At 39.1% G+C, this 19303-nt stretch overlaps 1 protein-coding gene across 1 annotated transcript in view; it reads right to left on the bottom strand.

The window, feature by feature from the left end:
• adgrb2 (adhesion G protein-coupled receptor B2) overlaps positions 1 to 19303 on the bottom strand; it is a 138668-nt gene that overhangs the window by 55813 nt on the left and 63552 nt on the right. Inside the window, exon 15 of the mRNA XM_026300500.1 lies at positions 13594 to 13637. Coding sequence (XP_026156285.1) covers positions 13594 to 13637 — 44 coding nt within the window. The remainder of the gene's footprint in view (positions 1 to 13593; positions 13638 to 19303) is intronic.

Consider the following 19303-nt stretch of genomic DNA (forward strand, 5'->3'; position numbering starts at 1 on the left):
AAGATCCTACATGAACGCATTATTGTAATGCTAGAACAGTTCTAGGTATTTCATGATGCTATTTTCTATTTCTATTTTTCTTTTCTTTTTTCTGTATCTTCTCACTGGTTTGAAGAGGTTAAGAATCAGAATCTACTCATATTTGTGGCGGCCTGATAAAGTTTTTGACGTAATAAATAATAAACGAAGTTTGAGTTGTTTATTTAGTTATAACTAATCAGAGTTGCATGAAAATATTTCAGGTATTAATCCAGGTTTTTAGAGGAGGAGAAGAGATTTTTTTCTAAAAAACACTTGTTAAAAAGAATTTTTTACAAAGAGGCTATGTATTATTAAAACTAAAAGATCATTTCAAGATGCATGCAAACATTTAGAGTAAGTGTATGAGGGTTATATTCACAAAAATCATCAATAATTTCTGCATTTCAAGAAGCAGGTAGAGTATGTTAAATATGTAGCAGTTCTTTCTAGAACACGTCTGATAAATAGCCTTCAGAAATGAGAACAAAAATCATGTTACTGGGATGCACAAGAAGCAGAGCAGCACAACCAGTTGCATCTTTCTCAACAGAGACTTGTATTTCATTCTGAACAGAGGTATCTTCAGCCTCAATGGAAAAACTGCATGTGGTCACAACAAGCCACACAGGAATCATGTCAGTGTTGTTGCACTACTGCTGATCTGAGTTAAGTCTCTACACGAAATGCTCTTCTATAGGAAACATGTTTGCTTTAAGGTAATAAAAATACATCTAGTGACTCTGGTGTGTGTCACAAGGGGCACAGAGTAGATGACCCAGCCCAACATTTAATTCCCAACATAAAGAAGCTTTATGATAGGAATTAAAACAAACAAAATTTATAAAAGAAAATCTTGGTAACCAAAAAAACCTTTTTGTTAGTGTTTTCATAAACAGAATACAGGATTATGTTTGTTTTCTTCTATAGAGATTTGTACAGCACAATATACACTGCCTTCACTGCTAATGGTTTAGGGGAGAACTTAATTAGTTCAGTCGAGAGCTCATCTCAAGCTAATAACGAGTACCCTCAACATCAGGTGGAGAGAAAATTTAATAAAGAATTGTTTGTATGAGACTATGGTATATTCAGATTTCTAATCTTGAAATCACTTAATACACTAATACAGTAATATATGGGCTTTGACAGACAATTTTATATTCTGAGCACTGTTTACATCTTGAGGGATGGCTTTGGTGATAGTTTCTCTTTATGAGAAACAATAAGCTGGCTTGTTGCTGGTGGTATTCATAGTATCTTCAGAGAAATTGTGGATTTTACCTTGCCTTTGGCGAAATAAGCTCTTATAGACAGGCATGCATTCCAAAATGTCCTTCTTTTATGTATTACCTAAAAATAATAATAAGAAAAACCCTTTGCCTTATTGTAGTAGCCTCCCAACAGAGATGGATAGTATGTGTAGCTTTAATATAGGGAGACCCAACAAAAGAAAATCACTTAGAATATTATGGTATTTTTCAGCATTATTATTGCATCAACTCTTCCATAAAACACATGCTCAACACATGGGAGTATATGACTGAAGGTCTTTACTTCACAATCAATTTGGTTATGTTTTTCTATCTATTGTATATTCCTCTAACTATACTGTATGTTCCTCATTTTGTAGTTCTAGCACCCAATGTTCTAAGCTGCACAGTTATATTTTTACAAAAAAAATTGGTTTAGATGTACTTATAACTTGTGCAGCTGTGATTTTATTTGGAAGGGTACATGCAAGGTTAAAGCAGCCTTAGTATGTCTCTATTAATTAAATATCATGAAATAGGCTATGTGTGGCTGCTGTCAATCAAATAAAGCCAAGAAATAATTAAAAAGTACATGGACCCCTGCCTATGACAACATGGTTAATACACCACAGAAGACTAAATGGTTCAATACATCACAGAAGACTAAATATATTTCTGCTGTCACAGGCCACTCATGTACTACCAGCATGACACTAAATGACAAGAATGCATCAACGTTAGTTCTCAAAAGTATATCTGAACATGAAGGAATACGCGTGCGCACACACACACACACACACACTCATAAACCCAGATAAACACACACACAGAACAGTGCATTTAATTCATAATGTCAGTAATGAGATATGAGCGCAATTCCCCGATGATCATCATCTGCACAGTGACACTTCAAAGACTGAAGATCAGAAAATGAGTCACAGCAGTGAAGCTTAGAGACAGCTTGACAGGTAGCAACATGGTGCACGGCTTTGTGTGTTTCTGTGCATGTGTCAGACAGAGAGGGAAGAGAGTGAATAGACAAGAATAGTCTGAATGAGAGAATATCCTCACTTGTTAGCTTTTACGGGGGAATCCTCCAAAATGTGTACATTTTGTGAGGTCTTCCAGTATGTTTTTAGATCACATTTACATTTCCTATTTTAAAAATGTACACATGAATTCCTTTGTGCCTGCAAAGATTTATCTGAATATAAAACATGTGCACATTGTAAGTGAGCTCCCAAGACATCTCAAATAGGAAACATGGCTATATGGACACGTGCATTATTGACAAATAGAGGGAAGCGTTCCGTATTGATTTAAGCATGTTGGCTAATGTTTATAGCTAGTAGATGCACATGGGAAGGCATGCAAGCCTTTCATTTACTAACAGAGATGGTCTGACTGCATGCAATAAATACATGCACATCCACAAAACTATTCTGTGCCAGTCTGGCAACAAAAAGGAAGTTGGAGTAATGAGAACCGGTCTGACAGCTCACAACAGGGTGTCTCTCAATATAACACCAACATACACACACAAATACACATTATCTGTGACCTCTTTGTTTTGGCTGCTGCATTTCCAGCTTAATTGACTGTTGACCCTCATCTATTTTAGCTGGCTTTGATTGTTGGGCTCGATGCCTTTCAGCAAAATACCCAGCTTCGACTTTTGTCTAATTTTATTTCACCCACAAAGTTGGAACAAACCCCGATCTTTGTTTTTTCAGATTCAGTACAGCTCTAGAAACACACTCCTGCTGTGCACCCCACTGGGCTCAAAGAAGTATTAGATTATCAGTTGTGTTTGCTGGTGAGGAAAGATTAAAAGGAAATGTTTTTTTTTTTTTTGTTTTCAATTTGATAAAGCATTTGAATGAGCCTGGAGCCTCTACTGACTCTTATCATGGAAAGCAGGTACCAGATGTACAAACAGGTGTGTATATCAGTACAGTGAGTTTATAAGGGTGTGGATCCCAAATGTATATGGCAAAAATATCAACCCGGCATTATCCAAAAAAAATGCCAAGATGTGCAAATATACAAAACACCATCCGGTTGGCTAGCACTGTAATAATCAGCACATCTGTTGTTTGGTCTTGACTTCAACAAAGAATAAAGTTTTATTTAAAACATGTTAGAGTTGGCTTTATTTTGACTGGTAGTTATCCCTCAGTGCACATTACACAGCTTTCACTGATCAACCTGAGCCAAATCTGTCCATAATATATATTCTCAAAATGAGAAGTCTACAGCAATACTTCTCTGTGAGGATGCATGTGATGCATATGATACTTGGGCTCTGCAGTGCTTTGAGTTAAATACTATCATCAGCTTTTGATTTTAGCAGATGTAAAGTTTAATATGTTCATCATCTTTAGTGTGTTAGCATGTGGAAATTTGTCTACTAGCTTCAATTGATATTAAAATTATTCTGTGGTGAACATGAATGTTCAAATGTTAATCTCATGGGGCCTCTAGATTAAAAAAAACAGGGATCATTGAACCCAGCAGCATTCATCCTCTGAGGACAATAATGCACAATATTATATTGCAATCCATGCAGTAGTTGTTGAGTTATTTCAGTGCCGAGGTACTGACAGTTTGAAATTGCCATCCCTAAAGACACACTGTAATGATAACTAATAAACATTATGCTGTGCTTGTGATGAAATCAACAGTTTTATAGCATTATTTCTAAATGTATGCTAGAACATGTATAGTGCAGGAGCACTAACAATGCTTTCCAATTTATGCCCTAATTGCTAGTAGAAGGACATTGCAGAAAATAGGTAAATAAAATAGGAAAAAATACTTCCATGGATCTACAGTACCATGACTACTGAGAATAAAGTGACCAAAAAAAAAAAACAAAAAAAAACTCCTGACTCTAAGGGCAGTGCTATGAAAGAAAAGAAACAAAAAGACAGCTACACATGCTTTGAATTCTTAAAATGGAAGAGACTGATACACAGATGTTAGCTGTATAGAAGTAAAGCTACAGTAGCTGAAAATGCTACCCCTTCATCTTCCTAGACAGACATGAATAGTGATGTGTTACTAATGTCTTGCAAGTGAGGAAAATGTTTTTACCATTGGCAGACAAAGATGACATAATGTTGGTAAGGTAGACATAGAGAATACGGACAGAAATGCTCATAAAGCCTTATGATAAACAGAGCGCATTAAGGTATGATACAGATGGATTCAACACTAAGCATTTAAACCAATTTTACATGGGAAAATGTTTTACATTGCTGTCACTAGTATAATATGGATCAGCTAATTTTAGCTGCTGGCAAACATAGTCAGGACTGATTTAACAGATGACTACAGCAATATGAAAAAAAATGTTTAGTCTGTTTTCACTGATATTATTGAAAAGACATGTCCTATGTCCATGTGCTGCTCATTGCGCATTTCTGGCCAAATGTGACATTAAATATGCCAATATGGTAAGACTTTTATTTATTTTTTATATCCTAATTTTTCATTAACATTCACCAGTGTTTTAATTATTCAAATATATATCTATGTGCATTAAATATCTAATTTCCTAATAATTCCCTCCCAAATTGTCCACGACGACCATATGTACAAGATGCACTAATTAGTATGCAGTTCGACTGGCCAAATTGCTTAAGGGGAATCTTTGCGCCAACTAGACTACATGTCGATCCAGTCATTTTTGTGAAAGATTCAACACATGTCTTTATTTTTTACTGTAGTTGAGTCTGGCTTAAACAGATATGTCACCCCATTAAAAAAAGAAAAACAAGCAAGCTATTTTTCCTTTTACTGGATGCATAATGTTCAGACAAAATTATACTTGGCTATAGGTTAGTCCTGCTTTTTTTTTATTACTCTGTGCTTTGACTCTTTATGATTCCAGGAGTTTAGTATTCTTGATTGAAATGAGGGAAAAGTGTGTGGGAGAGAACATCTATTCTGACTCACGGAATCTATTCTGGTAGACCCTACAACCCAGATCATCAGGGAACCAGAATGCACATTCACTAGAGCTAGTGCATACTGGCCTTTACATCTCAATATGCTAGAAAGCACTGAAGCAAATCCTCACATTATACAAATCATCTGTACTTACTCAACCTTTCATGCCACCTATTATGCAGGACTGGCCAGTACACATTTGCACTACAATATTCAGCACAATGTAGTCCTATGTTCACGTTCCACTCTGTGCATGCATATCTCCATGGATAAATGTATTTGACCCAGTTATTAACTCTGGAGGAACTAAGCTTTCCTCTCTTGCCCTGACTAATGTAAAGATGTGGCTTATAAAAAACATGCTGCAAGATTATCTGAAGCTTGCTTGCTGTAATGTTTATGTGCAAGGCTTATGCTTCTAAATGTTATTTCTGTTGCAGTAACTCAAACATGAAATATTTATTGATGTGAGTCCCACATTTTAGGGATTGGCTCAGGGACGAAACATGAATCTCCTCTGATATATGCACCATTATTGTGACGGAATCAATGTAAAACAAAAATAAATAAATAAATTAAAAAAATAAAGTAAGCCGACATCACAAGGCCAGAGATGTCAATACTTCAGGATGCTTCACAGGTAGTTTACAACACCATTACTCCTCTGCTACGTATTTATTGTTCTCTATTTCACTTACTTTAACATGGACAGTTGAATACGTCTTAATAGAGATGTTTATCCAGTACATTGTAGTTGAATTCCAATTGTTTTTCTTGTGAGGTTGTCACACAACACCCTCCTTCCTGCTCCTTCCCTAATTGTCATGTGAGGAGGATGCTTTGTCATTGGCCTCCACTGCCCAAATCTGCCCTTTGGCATGACCATGGGCTAATTTTTAAGCCTCTTTCCTTGGATTATCTTTCTTCCTGGTGAGAGCTAGTGAGAGAACAGGAAAAACAGAGATACTGGTTTCAGCTACAGCTATAAATGGCCCGATGTTCTGACTGCCTGCTTTCATGTATTAACATGGACAGGCTGTATGGCTCAGAAGAAAGTGACTCCTGAAGAAACGGAGTATTAAAAAGTTTTTTTTGACTATATGCAACCAAGTTATCAAACGATGCCTCTCAGAAAATGTAGTGGATTTGTCTGCATATTGGACATTTCCACAGCATCTTACAGGGGGCTCAACCAGAATACTTAAGGCCAAAGTGACAACTCTGAGTCTCGTAAAGCACTAACACAGTGACCTCTCAGCCTACTTCTAAGCAGCACAAGAGTAAAGAGGATAATGTGGCAAGTCAACAAGATAAGCATAAGACAAATACTGCACACTTGACTTTAGGCTACACGTAAGATTTTGTTAGAGTCTAATTGTGGTGCAAAATCGTCTGGAGAGCTTAACTCAACAACCACAAAATTACCTAGAATAGACATGAAGAGGATATTAATATTACTTACCTAATCGCTCACAAACTACAGATCCAACACTGAAGAGGCAATGTATTCCAATCGACAGAGTGGAGCAAGTCTTTTCCACTATTTCTAATCTAAACTTCACATACTAATCACTACAAATTCATCATAACCCTATATTATGCACTTGGCAAACAGCATCGGCTCTAAAGGCTATGCGTGACCATACGCTAACATACAGTGCTTCCTTCACCCTCGTGGGTCACATGATAATTTAATCAATAAAAGTAACATATGAAATAAATAAATGAGTAGCTTTGGAAATAAACATTATAACCTCATCACCCAAGAAAGAACTATTCTTAAGTCCAAGCAGCCCACATTTATCCATGAAGTCGAGTAGCAGAAAGCAACCATAACCTAAGTCCAGACTTGTATCGTCCACTTAGAACTGATTAGTACCAAGAGCATTACCCTCTGAGAATCGAAGCTACCATGTTAACGCACTCTCTAAGGACTCTCTGAGTTGTCATAGCTGGGGAAATAAGTTAAGAGCCTGTTCACGTCTGTAACACCCAGTGGAGGCAGAGCCCACATAAGCCCTACTGGACGACTCCTGCAATGACTCACTGTTCGACACAGCCTTGATCCCTTCTGCTCTGTCAGATGGAAAAGTAGAGCAAGCCCTATCAGTCCTCCACCCCCTCCGCCTGGTAGCTACACTAAGAGTGTTAGTGTTCCTCTGTCAGTGTCTGTGCTGAGGACTAATGAAAATATATGAATGTGGTAAATTAATGCAAAACATTTTAGATGGGTAGGAAAGATAAATAGTTAAACTCTTTCATTAACAACTAAAATATATATAACATCAGAATGTACATTACAGGTCATTTTTAGGGCTTACTTAGTTGTGTTTAATAAAACCGCTTTGAAAGAAACATCAAAGCAAAGTTACATGCAGTAAAACGTTAAGCTATTACTACTACTCTTTACTCTTTACCTACTACATGTAACGACATAAAGGGTTATTTTAAACTTGAGCTAGCTGTTGTCTCCTCAGGGACACAATATATAATTCATACTATCCATCCATCTATTCTATACAATCACCATGCTCAGGGTCACAGTGTATTGACTCAGAATGCACTCGGTCAAACTATGAGCAAGGTCTATCACAAGGTGTAACACACATGCAGACAAACATTAATAAATTGGTAGAGTTTTCGCAGTACAGAATGAACGTGTGGAGGTAAGTATCCAAGAGGAATGTATTTATTCATCAATTTTTGAAAATTTATTTACTTGTTTGTTTTAAATGAAGTGTAACAGATTCTATTTTAATAGCAGGGCTGCGAATATGAGAATGAGAAAACCCGTTACACACTTGCCAAAGGTCTGAACTAGCTGAAATGCCTTTTTGTAAAATAAATGTAATTACATTTTGGCCAGATTTGTGTCCAACTAGATTTTTGGCAGGTTGCAGAATATCCCTTTGACTTTTTACTTCATTTAAGGTTGAGACCTGTCTGTGCCAAAGCTGATAGCTGTGCCAGATCAGTCAGCCAAAAGCATGACTCTATCTACCGTGTCAGACTGAGGATGTTAGAGCAACTCGTTGCATACCAGGCCATTTTAACTCTATGGAAGTGATGAGTGGTGAGGAGTAGGGTGGGGTGCTGGGGTCTTTAACCACTGATTCCTAATCAAGCTAAAGACCACTGGGGATTAGAAAACAGGATTAAGTGACCCTCAGTTCTTCACAAGCTCACTATCATTCATCCATCCACAGTGTATATAACTATCTCTGACTACTGGCTCATATTTTTAAACATGCTTTTAAATGATACTGCCCACTTATGATGCATAGTTATGTCAGCTTGCTCACTTGTATACTGCTTTTACACTGTAAAAGCCACACGAATGTGAAATGTCTAATTGTGCATAAATAAATGTTTGAGTAGTCGAATGTATATTTTCTAAATGCCAACAAGCAGGCAGGTTGTTCCAAGTGAAAAAGCAGTTACTACATTATAGAATCAGTACAGTACATTTGGGAATGGCACATATACAATCTAATGTAGCCACAGACATTTATGATCCACTCGACATAAGTATGTATGTGAGTATGTGTGCATCAGTGGGAGTTCTGACAGATATCTCATAAGCAGGCATAGAGAGGGCCGTGGAGATGCCAGAGGCAAGGTCAGAAACCATATAGTGAGGAGAAGCTGAACACCCATCATCAGTTTTAATGGGAGCGAGACAGTGAGAGAGTCAGTGAAAGACTGCAGAACAGTGAAAGAGTCTGAAATAATCCAGCATAGATTGAGGACTGACAAGAATGATGACATGAAAGTTACTTATTGTCTATTTCTATTTCATATCCATGCACAGTATAACGCCAAGCATGATCAGAAATAGTACATTTTACTGTTAATATCCTCATTTGCTTCCATTAATCTGAACTCCCATTTTTAAATCCTGTAAAACCTTTATGAGAGCTAAACATAACAGTATCTTTTTGAGCTGGCAAGGCAAATGAAAACAGGTTGAGAGTAGGCTGAGAAGACAGGCACATGGGGGAACACAGGGAAGGATGGCGAGTGCAACGATTTGGGTGGGCAGATGGCGCCGACATATGGGCCTGTTAGGGGCAAAATAAATAAATAAACACTCACACATAAATACTGAGATGAACTGTGAGTGCCACAAACTGTTGGCCAACTTAGCCGGCTGAAAGGGAGCACAAATGAGAGACAGCTACCACTGAAATTGCTTGCAGATTTCTAAATAGACCACCACTGCTGAAAAACATGCACACAGACAGTTATGATGGGGCTGATGATGGGCTTTATGCTATAGCTTTGAGTCTCTGCGTGGAGATGAGAGGGACTCAAGTAGAACTGTGAGGTTACAGGGAGTAGAGGTGAAGTTGGTGGAGGATTTGAAGTACCTAGGGTCAACAGTCCAGAGCAACGGAGAGGGTGGAAAAGAAGTGAAGAGACGTGTGCAAGCAGGTTGGAACGGGTGGAGGAAAGTGTCAGGTGTGATGTGTGACAAAAGAGTGTCAGCAAGAATGAAAGGAAAGGTGGACAAGACAGTGGTGAGACCAGCAATGTTGTCTGGTTTAGAGACAGTGGCACTGAGAAAAAGACAGGAGGCAGAGCTGGAGGTAGCAGAGCTGAAGGTGTTGAGGTTCTCTCTGGGAGTGACGAGGATGGATAGGATCAGGAATGAGGACATCAGAGGGACAGCTCATGTTAGATGTTTTGGAGAAAAAGCCAGGGAAGCCAGATTGAGAGGGTTTGGACATGTTCAGAGGAGGGACAGTGAATACATTGGTAAAAGGATGCTGAGGTTAGAGCTGCCAGGAAGGAGGCAGAGGAAGACCAAAGAGGAGGTTCTTGGATGTAGTGAAGGAGGACATGAGGATAGTTGGTGTGGGTGAGGAGGATACAGAGGATAGGGTTGAATGGAGGCAGATGATTCGCTGTGGCGACCCCTGAAGGGAGCAGCCGAAAGAAATGAAGAAGAAGAAGAAGAAGAAGAAGAAGAAGAAGTTTGAGTCTTTGCACAATCCGTAATCTCTAAGTACACAATAACAATGTGCATTATAAAAATTAATGGGGAAAAGATACAAAAGTACAAATGCAGCATATAATCTGTTTTTTGAATGTGTGTACAAGTATAGTCTCCACAGGCCATAGAGAGATTCAGCATTAGTTATTTTCTGCAAGCTGAACTTCTTTTCTGCTGCTGTGTGGTTCAGCTGCTGCTGTTTGCCCTCTCTTCCCATTGCTATCTACAGTGCACAGTCTCCACCTCTTCTCTGCCTCCTGCTCAAAGCCTGTGGCACAGTTAGAGAGACTGCCAGGTTGAGAGAGGTGATATCCTCCAGCAAACAAACAGCTGCTTTGTACAACATGCTCTCTGTCCATATCAACTGCATGCTCTTGCCCAGCTCCAGTCAAGTTCTACTGCCCTGAACTGACAACTAAATGGAGTAGGACTGATATGCCATCAAGTGTGGTTAGTGATTATGCGTGCAGGTGTCTGTCCTTCTTTCTACTCTACATGATGCACATACGTTTTTGTGCATGTATAAAAATGTAACATGTGAAGATAAGATTTTGCAGCTTCAGTAATTCTTTTTAAATTGAGGTTCACCACTTGGCTGGGTTTCACACACTCACACCTTTCCTAGCAGCATCTGTGCACCCAAACGACATGTGTGGATGACCTAAGGCTGTTTACACTAAAGCAGTCAAGTCTGTGCATTAGCTCAAAATGCAACAACTTATGGACATCCTTCATTTCAGAAAGCTGGAATAGCTGATGGTCATTAAAATCCAGACAATCATAATCGGTGATTATAATTAGAACATTCTTGGTTTGTTGTTGGCTTTTGCTTACTGTGTGTCACATTAACCTAGGTCGCAGTCAGCATATGTGTTTGTGTGATGGGGTCAGTGTAATGAGGTTTTAGGCATGTTTAAGATGATTTATTTTGTGCTGCTGCAGTGTTGCCTCATATTACCTTAATTCTTGTTTCATGGTTTTGGTTTGTTTGATGTTTTGTTTTTTTTAATTGATCATTGTGGGGTTGGAAACCACCTGACAAGTTACCTCCAAAGCCTGATCTCAGTCGTCTGTGTCCCTTCATGCAAATACTCCAGCCCAGGCCAATAGCATGTTCAGTGTTTATCATTGATCAGCACCAAACTGGTGGCTTCATGCACTCAAAACCAACACTAATGCTGACTTTTTTTGTATTATTAATATATATCTTATGATTTGTGTTATTTTATAGGAATTTATCTTGGTTATGGTAGTGACCAATTTTAAAAAGTAGACATTTTGTGACCTAATTAAAAGGTCTGATAGCCTTTGCAATAGAGTTTTACCCTAGGTGGTATAGTTGACATTTTAAATTATTTCCTTTCTCATACTGCAGATATGTAATACAATTTTAAATATTATGAATTAATAATTTTTTTACTACAGATACATTTGTAATAATTATTTTGTTAACTGAATTGACCAAGTCACATTTGTGCCATTCTCAGTATTTGTCTGTGCACCTTTTAGAAGTGTGTCTGCAAATATATTACCTAATCCATGGCAAACACATTTGGATGTGTTCCACATCCCTCCCAGTTTGAGTATGTTTGGTTGATAGACATCACTGCCACCTTGCCACTTTATATTCTGTTTGGCTCTCTGCCCTCATAATGTCTGCAAATTTAATTTGATTGCAGCTGTAATCTTCCTGCTAGTTAATTGACTTTGCCAAGCTTTGTCTCCCTCCTACTTGATGAAGAAGGGTAGTTTGATAAGTTACAATGTCTTATCCTCTTCTTGGAAACTTGTGCTGTGCGCTTTGGTCACTGGAGAGTACTCCTCTAGAACTGGATAAACTAATGTGATCTCAAGGGGAAAGCTGAGCTGACCAGAATTTTGCACTCATCTGTCTTGTTGTCACAGTAGACAGGAAAGAAACTAAGGCCCCATGACAAATTCAGTTCTTATTATAGCCATTTGCTCTGGTGAAGCATTACCTGTCAAATCTGTCTTTAAAAAAAAAAAAAAGATGTTCAAACAATGATGGGTTGTATACAACTCATCTGCATTATCCCCCAGCCTGGTATTTTATATCAACATTGTAATGAAACAGTTTACAATACGTTCTCCATTTAACACTCAGTTATTCACTTGCTCTGGAGCATTTAACTTTATCTCGAGGACTTCATCAGCAGATGAAGTTCTTTCTGTTGTCATGGAACCATAAATGAGCACAAGCTTAAAGTAACCTTCAGCCTTTAACCAACATGGACAATAAGTCCTAAAAGTAAATAAAGTTGATATAGAGTTTGAACGTGAACCCCTGATGAAGACCATGTTACTGGATGTGGTCAACAGCTTCTTGGAAAGTAAGTAAATAAACCTTTAGTTAACAAGGTCAAGAATGAACCTTTTACCTTAATAAAACAAGAAATCATGTTTGCTGATTATATCTACAAAATGTGCACTGGTAATATATTTTATGTGTGTGAACTAAAATACCACCAGATTGGACCTTTTTAGGTATAGAAATCCTGGGCCTTTTGAAAATATAAAAGTCAATGCTGACTTAAAACATCATAAAATACATATTTTATTTCATATTTAATCAAACTCAAAGTTTTTAGTAGCCTACCCCTAACTACATATAATGTGCTTTATACAGGCAGCCACCTTGACCTTATACCTAGAAATTCTGTGCATCATAAAGGAACTCAAATTAAAACAATAAAACTCTATTTTTATAGCAGTCTGTGGGTGTGAAAGTGACCCTGACCTGGAACCAGTCCTTGCTTTAAAGGTTCTGAACAGATCTGACTTTGTTATTGACAAAAACAGCAATCACTTTGTGGCTTAATGGTAAAAAAAAAAGCATGATCAATTGTGCAGTTCTCTATCTGGGATACTCAGGAAATGCTTAGAAAACTATGTCAAAGAGCCAGTGGCCTACAAACAAAAGTAAACCTATTAAAAGTCTGGCTTCAGGTCACTGATGGCATAAAACTGGATAATTCAAATTTAACTAATGTCCACAAGGGAAACATAATTACCTCCAACATGATGTTAGTAAAAGTAAGCAGTAGATAGTAAAACACTGAAAAAGGGGACTGCAACAAAGGAGAACCTGCTCCACTGATGCGTTGTGAGTGATGTTACTTTTGAACTCTTAGCAACACAAAGAGAATGGTGTTTGCTCTTACTGACTAATTTAATTAACACTAACACAAGGAACTTCATTAGGGTGTTTTCAGTCCATTAATAAAATGAATCTGACTGGGCATGGACCCACATAAGATGGACAGACACACACGCAAACACAGATTCATGCATTGCTGCACTGTACATACACCCATGCACACATTTTTAGCAGAATTATTCAGAGTAACTTACGGGTTGCCATAGTCCCAGACAACACACTGAGAATCTGATGTACCCTGCAAGATAGAGGAAAGGAGAGGGGCCGGGGGGGGGGGGGGGGGGGGGGAGAGAAGATAAGCTGTTATTACCAGTCGTGAGGATGAGTAAGAGGGGGAGGTAGAGAGAAGACAGAATAGCTCATTGCCACGGAAGAAAAAGTGATGCTGCATGGGCGATGGAGAGAGGTAAACAGACAGTGAAAGAGAAGAACTGAGACAGACGGTGGGAGGGAGAGATGGAAAAGTTTCTGTCGGAGGACAGAACAGCAAATAGGTGCTGTTGCTGCTGCTGCTGCAGAAAGGGAGAAGGTGTGCGAGCAGTGAATTGAGAAAGTTAGAGACAAAAAGAAAAGCCATTTCATGGACAATAATACACAGCAAGCTGGAGTCATAAACATCCTGTAGTGGAAAAGCATTCAGATTCTTTACTTAAGTACAACCACAGTGGAAAGCAGTAAACAACTATGAAGCAGTAAAATATACTTAAGTATCACAATTTCAGAGTGTGTAAAAGCTCACCTGGGCCATGTTTTGCACTAAATAAATTTAGTTACTTCCCTTATTGCTAAACATCCTCATATACAGTACAGAATATTCTAGTTAATGAGTTAAACATGCAGAAAATGCAAGTAGTAAAGTTATACAATCCCTTATCTAAACACCAGTGATTTACTATGAACTAATTTTTCATCCACTAGATTAGAAACCAACTGCTGGGGGTCAAACGGGAAGTGGATCATCTGGTATTCAAAGCTCAGCGATGTGCAGAGGCAAAGAAAGACTTGCTATAAGTCAGTAAATCAATCACAGGATCAGTGTCTTTAACTGACTCTTCACAAACTGTTTCACTAGTGATCTTCAGTGATCTCTGCATTGATTACTTTTAACAGTATCGCCTACACTCTTTCAACCTAAGGAGTGGCTTGGGATTGGGGTATAACATGAACTTTGTGGGTGTCTGGTGTCTTTTATTTCTAAATCAAAAGAATTAAATGCTTAATGCTCACAGTGACTACATCCGAGAGAGCCAACAGACGGATACATTTTGTGAGTCCCTTAGAGAACAGTGCTCAGGTTTATTAACTAGTCACAAGTGAGTTGCCATTCTTCCACTGGGCTGATGGAGCAGAGGATGCAGTGGAAAATGGATCCCTATCTGTGCCAGTTTGTTGATCCTTTCTTAGTCCTGCATTAAGCACTTTGCCTTTGAGCTCCCCCTTATGGCAAAGAGGATTATAGCAGTAATTCCACAGCCAGACTGATTTTTCCATTATAAAGAAGGATCATGTCCACTGGTAAAAAACTCACTGGGGCCTGGGGAAAATTTGAAGAGATTATTTCCTCTTGAATGAAGAGCAAATTGAAAGTTTTCTGAATATCATCAGTGTTTAGAGAAAAAGGTGATACGCATTCATGTTTGCAATATGATTTATTTCTTTAAAGTCAAGGTCACTGCTCCTTACCAGAACACTTGACAGAACTCACTGATCTCCCATGCATTAGTGAATCCAGTGGTCTCTGCATGGCTGGAATTTGAGAGGATGGGATGATGCAACATTTATATACACAGCATCAGAGGCTGGGTGACAGAGATTGATGGATGACAGCATTTTGTTTTGCATCATGCATAGACTGCCACCACCAACATTAGATGTCCCTGGGCATGCATTAGTGTGGTGGGTTCTTTTAGCATTCCTCTATCAATCAGCGGGTATCGCGCTTGACTGTATGCTACAGCCGGAGTGACATCCACACACTCCCACAATGTCTGCTTCCTCTTTAGTGATGATACGTTGCATAATGACAGCATCTGCTCGATTGATGCCTCTCAAAGGGAGAAACATGTCAGCTGCCTTTATAGATGGTAATAATGGTGTCTACCTTAACAGCTCTGTCTTCTTTTTCTCTCAAAAGAGACAATAATTTTCTTCAAGGTATTCACAGCCACATGTGGTAGTCGTTCGGTGGCAAATTGCTTAGTGAACACTGGCTATGAATATTGTAAGCTAATCAGATGAAATGAGCTACTGTAATAGACCAAGACCATGCTGGTTCAGGGTGTCCCACAAGCCTCCTACTCTGTTTAAAAGTATATAGATTCAGATAATAAAATGGAGCAACCTGGATAGATTGACTGATGAAAGTGAATTAGATTACAGTGAAATTGCCAGAAAAGCTGGTGGCTTATGTTCACAAAGCCAGCCGGCACTGTCTTTTATGATATATAAATGAAGGTGGAGGGAGGTAAGGGGTAACACTTGTTATCTGTTCTACAGTACTGGTTTAGTGTAGGGATCACAGGTGTTTTGGCCTTCTGCTTCTTACTCTCCAATAAAGTCATATACACACTTTGACACCTGGAAAATACGTGGGGGGTCTGACTTGGGCAGATGTCCTCCCTGTGAATACATGACAGTGCAGAGAAATCCCTACATGCCCTTTGAGAGTGAAGCCTGCGGCAGCTGTTGCCATGGCACTGCCTCAGCAGCTAGTTGTTTCTACAATGGCCCAGGTTGACACCTACATCAGCTGAAGACCATGACAGGAAACTCCCCAGAGGAAAATAAAACCTTTTCTTTATTTTGGTGTAGTTCATGTCTCCTAGAGATAGGTCTACTTAAATGAATATTTAGTTTTAAAGCCAGTGTGAGATATTGATTCTCATACAACTTAGCTCCAATTGTCCAATTTTCCATTTGTTCTCACACTTCTTGATAAAAGCAAAAAAACAAAAAGTTTTAAATTTTAATATAAAATGATAGTTTGAAGATGTGTGTTCTTAATGTTCATTTTCCTACTGATGGCTAACAACTGTTCAGATTAGGATGTTTTACTATAAGCAGGAGTCAAAAGTCAAAGTCAAGATCTAAACACTGCACTCCCACCAAACTTAACTGTCCAGTCAAGTCAAATTAAATGTATATAGCCCAGTATCACAAATCACAAATTTGTCAAGCCATAACCGCTTCCCCCAAAAACAGGGGGAAGCGGTTATGGCAGCTAGCTGGACGGCTGGATACGTTAGAAGAAATCAGTACAGATGGAAACATGTTATGAAACAGTCTTTTTGTGTTTTATTTTGCTGTGATGAGTTGATTAAAGTTATATTAACTTCAAGAAGCAATTATTATTACAGTATATTTGGCTATGAGTAATGAAAATTAGTAAGATGATTTAAATGATACTGCATGTCAAATAATGTTATTATAACCATTTTACCTTCTGCAGTCATATCATTTAATTATGTGACAGAGATGGTTCATTTTATAGTGCATTTTTCACATAAAAAAACATTTTCCTCTTAATGGCATTACACTGTAGTTCAACGTCTTCCCTCCATGAGCATTTAAAAAAGACAATTACTACATGGGATATGTAGAATTGAGCATCTTAGACCTTAATCTATAAAAAGCATCAGGACATTTGATTCTGTTACTGCTTTTCACAACTGTGTTTTACTTCAATCTCCTGAAGAATTTATAGAAAGGTAATTTGAAATAATTGGGCTAGCAGTGCCTTAGTAGTTAGCACTGTTGCCTCACAGCAAGAAACCCAGTCGGGGCCTTTCTGTGTGTAGTCTGCATGTTCTCCCTGTACTTGTGTGGGTTTTCTCCAGGTACTCTGGTTTCCTCCCACAGTCCAAAAACATGTATGTCAGGTTGATTGGTGACTCTAAATTGCCCATAGGAGTGAGTGTGAGTGTGTGAGGTTGTTTGTCTCTATGTGGCCCTGTGATGGACTGGTGACCTGTCCAGGGTGGACCCCTGCCTTTCACCCAAAGAGAGCTGGGATAGGCTCCAGCAGATCCTTGTGACCCGAAAAATAGGAATAAGCGAGTATAGATGATGTGTGGTAATTTGAAATAGTATAATTTTAACCAGGATAACTAAGTCCTTCCTTTCATGGGTGTTTATCTGCACACTCCGTCCTGGCCCTGTGCCAGAGAAATGTCTATCCTCCCCAGGTGGCTGCAGTTAGCAGTACAGCGCAGCATGCTGCTATCACCATCAAGACATTACCCTCTATCCAGAGTGTCTACAACCTGTAGTATCTCTGGTTTGCCAAAAGTGTTAAAAAGCTGAATAACTGAAAAATAAAAAGTAGAAGCAAATAAATAAAAGCCCATGATTATACAATGAAGATGATGGAGGGGCAGGTGATGGATACAAAGTCTTGTTAATGAAAACTGTGCAATCAGTTTGACCGTGATGTCCTGATTGACACTGCAAGAAACTGAGATTTTAGTATGTGTGTGTGTGCAAATATATGATTTTCAAAACTATGCCCACCTTTACATATAAGAATGGCTAATGATGCTTGCATCTTATTGAGGTCGTGAAGAGTGCCTCTCATTAAACCTGCATTTAGTCCTTTCCACTGAAGACACCCCACGAGTCGTTTATAATAATGCACTCCACTGTAATATAAACTGAATAGGCACCGGGAGACACTGCGATATAGGGAAGTCAAAAAGGTCTGCATTTATTCAGGCAATTCACTGAGCGCTATGGAGCTTTATAGCATCCAGCACTTTCTCTTTCATCTGAACTCAGGAAACATGGGTCAGCTGGGAGATGACGATCTGTTAAAGCCTTAAAGAAATTTATTTTCTTGGTCAAAGCTTGCTTAATATACAAGTCTATAAGAAACACAAACTTGCATTCTTCTTCTCCTTTCGGCTGCTCCCTTCAGGGGTCACCACAGCGAATCATCTGCCTCCATTTAACCCTATCCTCTGTATCCTCCTCACCCACAACAACTATCCTCATGTCCTCCTTCACTACATCCAAGAACCTCCTCTTTGGTCTTCCTCTAGACCTCCTTCCTGGCAGCTCTAACCTCAGCATCCTTTTACCAATGTATTCACTGTCCCTCCTCTGAACATGTCCAAACCATCTCAGTCTGGCTTCCCTGGCTTTTTCTCCAAAACATCTAACATGAGCTGTCCCTCTGATGTCCTCATTCCTGATCCTATCCATCCCCGTCACTCCCAGAGAGAACCTCAACATCTTCAGCTCCGCTACCTCCAGCTCTGCCTCCTGTCTTTGTCTCAGTGCCACTGTCTCTAAACCAGACAACATTGCTGGTCTCACCACTGTCTTGTCCACCTTTCCTTTCATTCTTGCTGACACTCTTTTGTCACACATCACACCTGACACTTTCCTCCACCCGTTCCAACCTGCTTGCACACGTCACTTAACTTCTTTTCCACACTCTCCGTTGCTCTGGACTGTTGACCCTAGGTACTTAAAATCCTCCACCTTCTTCACCTCTACTCCCTGTAACCTCACCGTTCTACTTGAGTCCCTCTCATTTCCACACATGTACTCTGTTTTACTGCGGCTAAGCTTCATTCCTCTCCTTTCCAGAGCAAAGCTCCACCTCTCTAGATTTTCCTCCACCTGCTCCCTGCTCTCACCACAGATGACAATGTCATCTGCAAACATCATCGTCCACAGAGATTCCTGTCTAACCTCATCTGTCAGTCTGTCCATCACCACAGCAAACAAGAAGGGACTCAAAGCCGATCTTTGGTGCAGTCCCACCTCCATCTTGAACTCCTCTGTCACCCCTACAGCACACCTCACCACTGTCTTACAGCTCTCATACATGTCCTGCACCACTCGAACATACTTCACTGCCACTCCTGACTTCCTCATACAAAACCCCAGCTCCTCCCTCGG

This window comes from Mastacembelus armatus, chromosome 11, assembly GCF_900324485.2.
Source record: "Mastacembelus armatus chromosome 11, fMasArm1.2, whole genome shotgun sequence".
Classification (NCBI taxonomy): domain Eukaryota; kingdom Metazoa; phylum Chordata; class Actinopteri; order Synbranchiformes; family Mastacembelidae; genus Mastacembelus; species Mastacembelus armatus.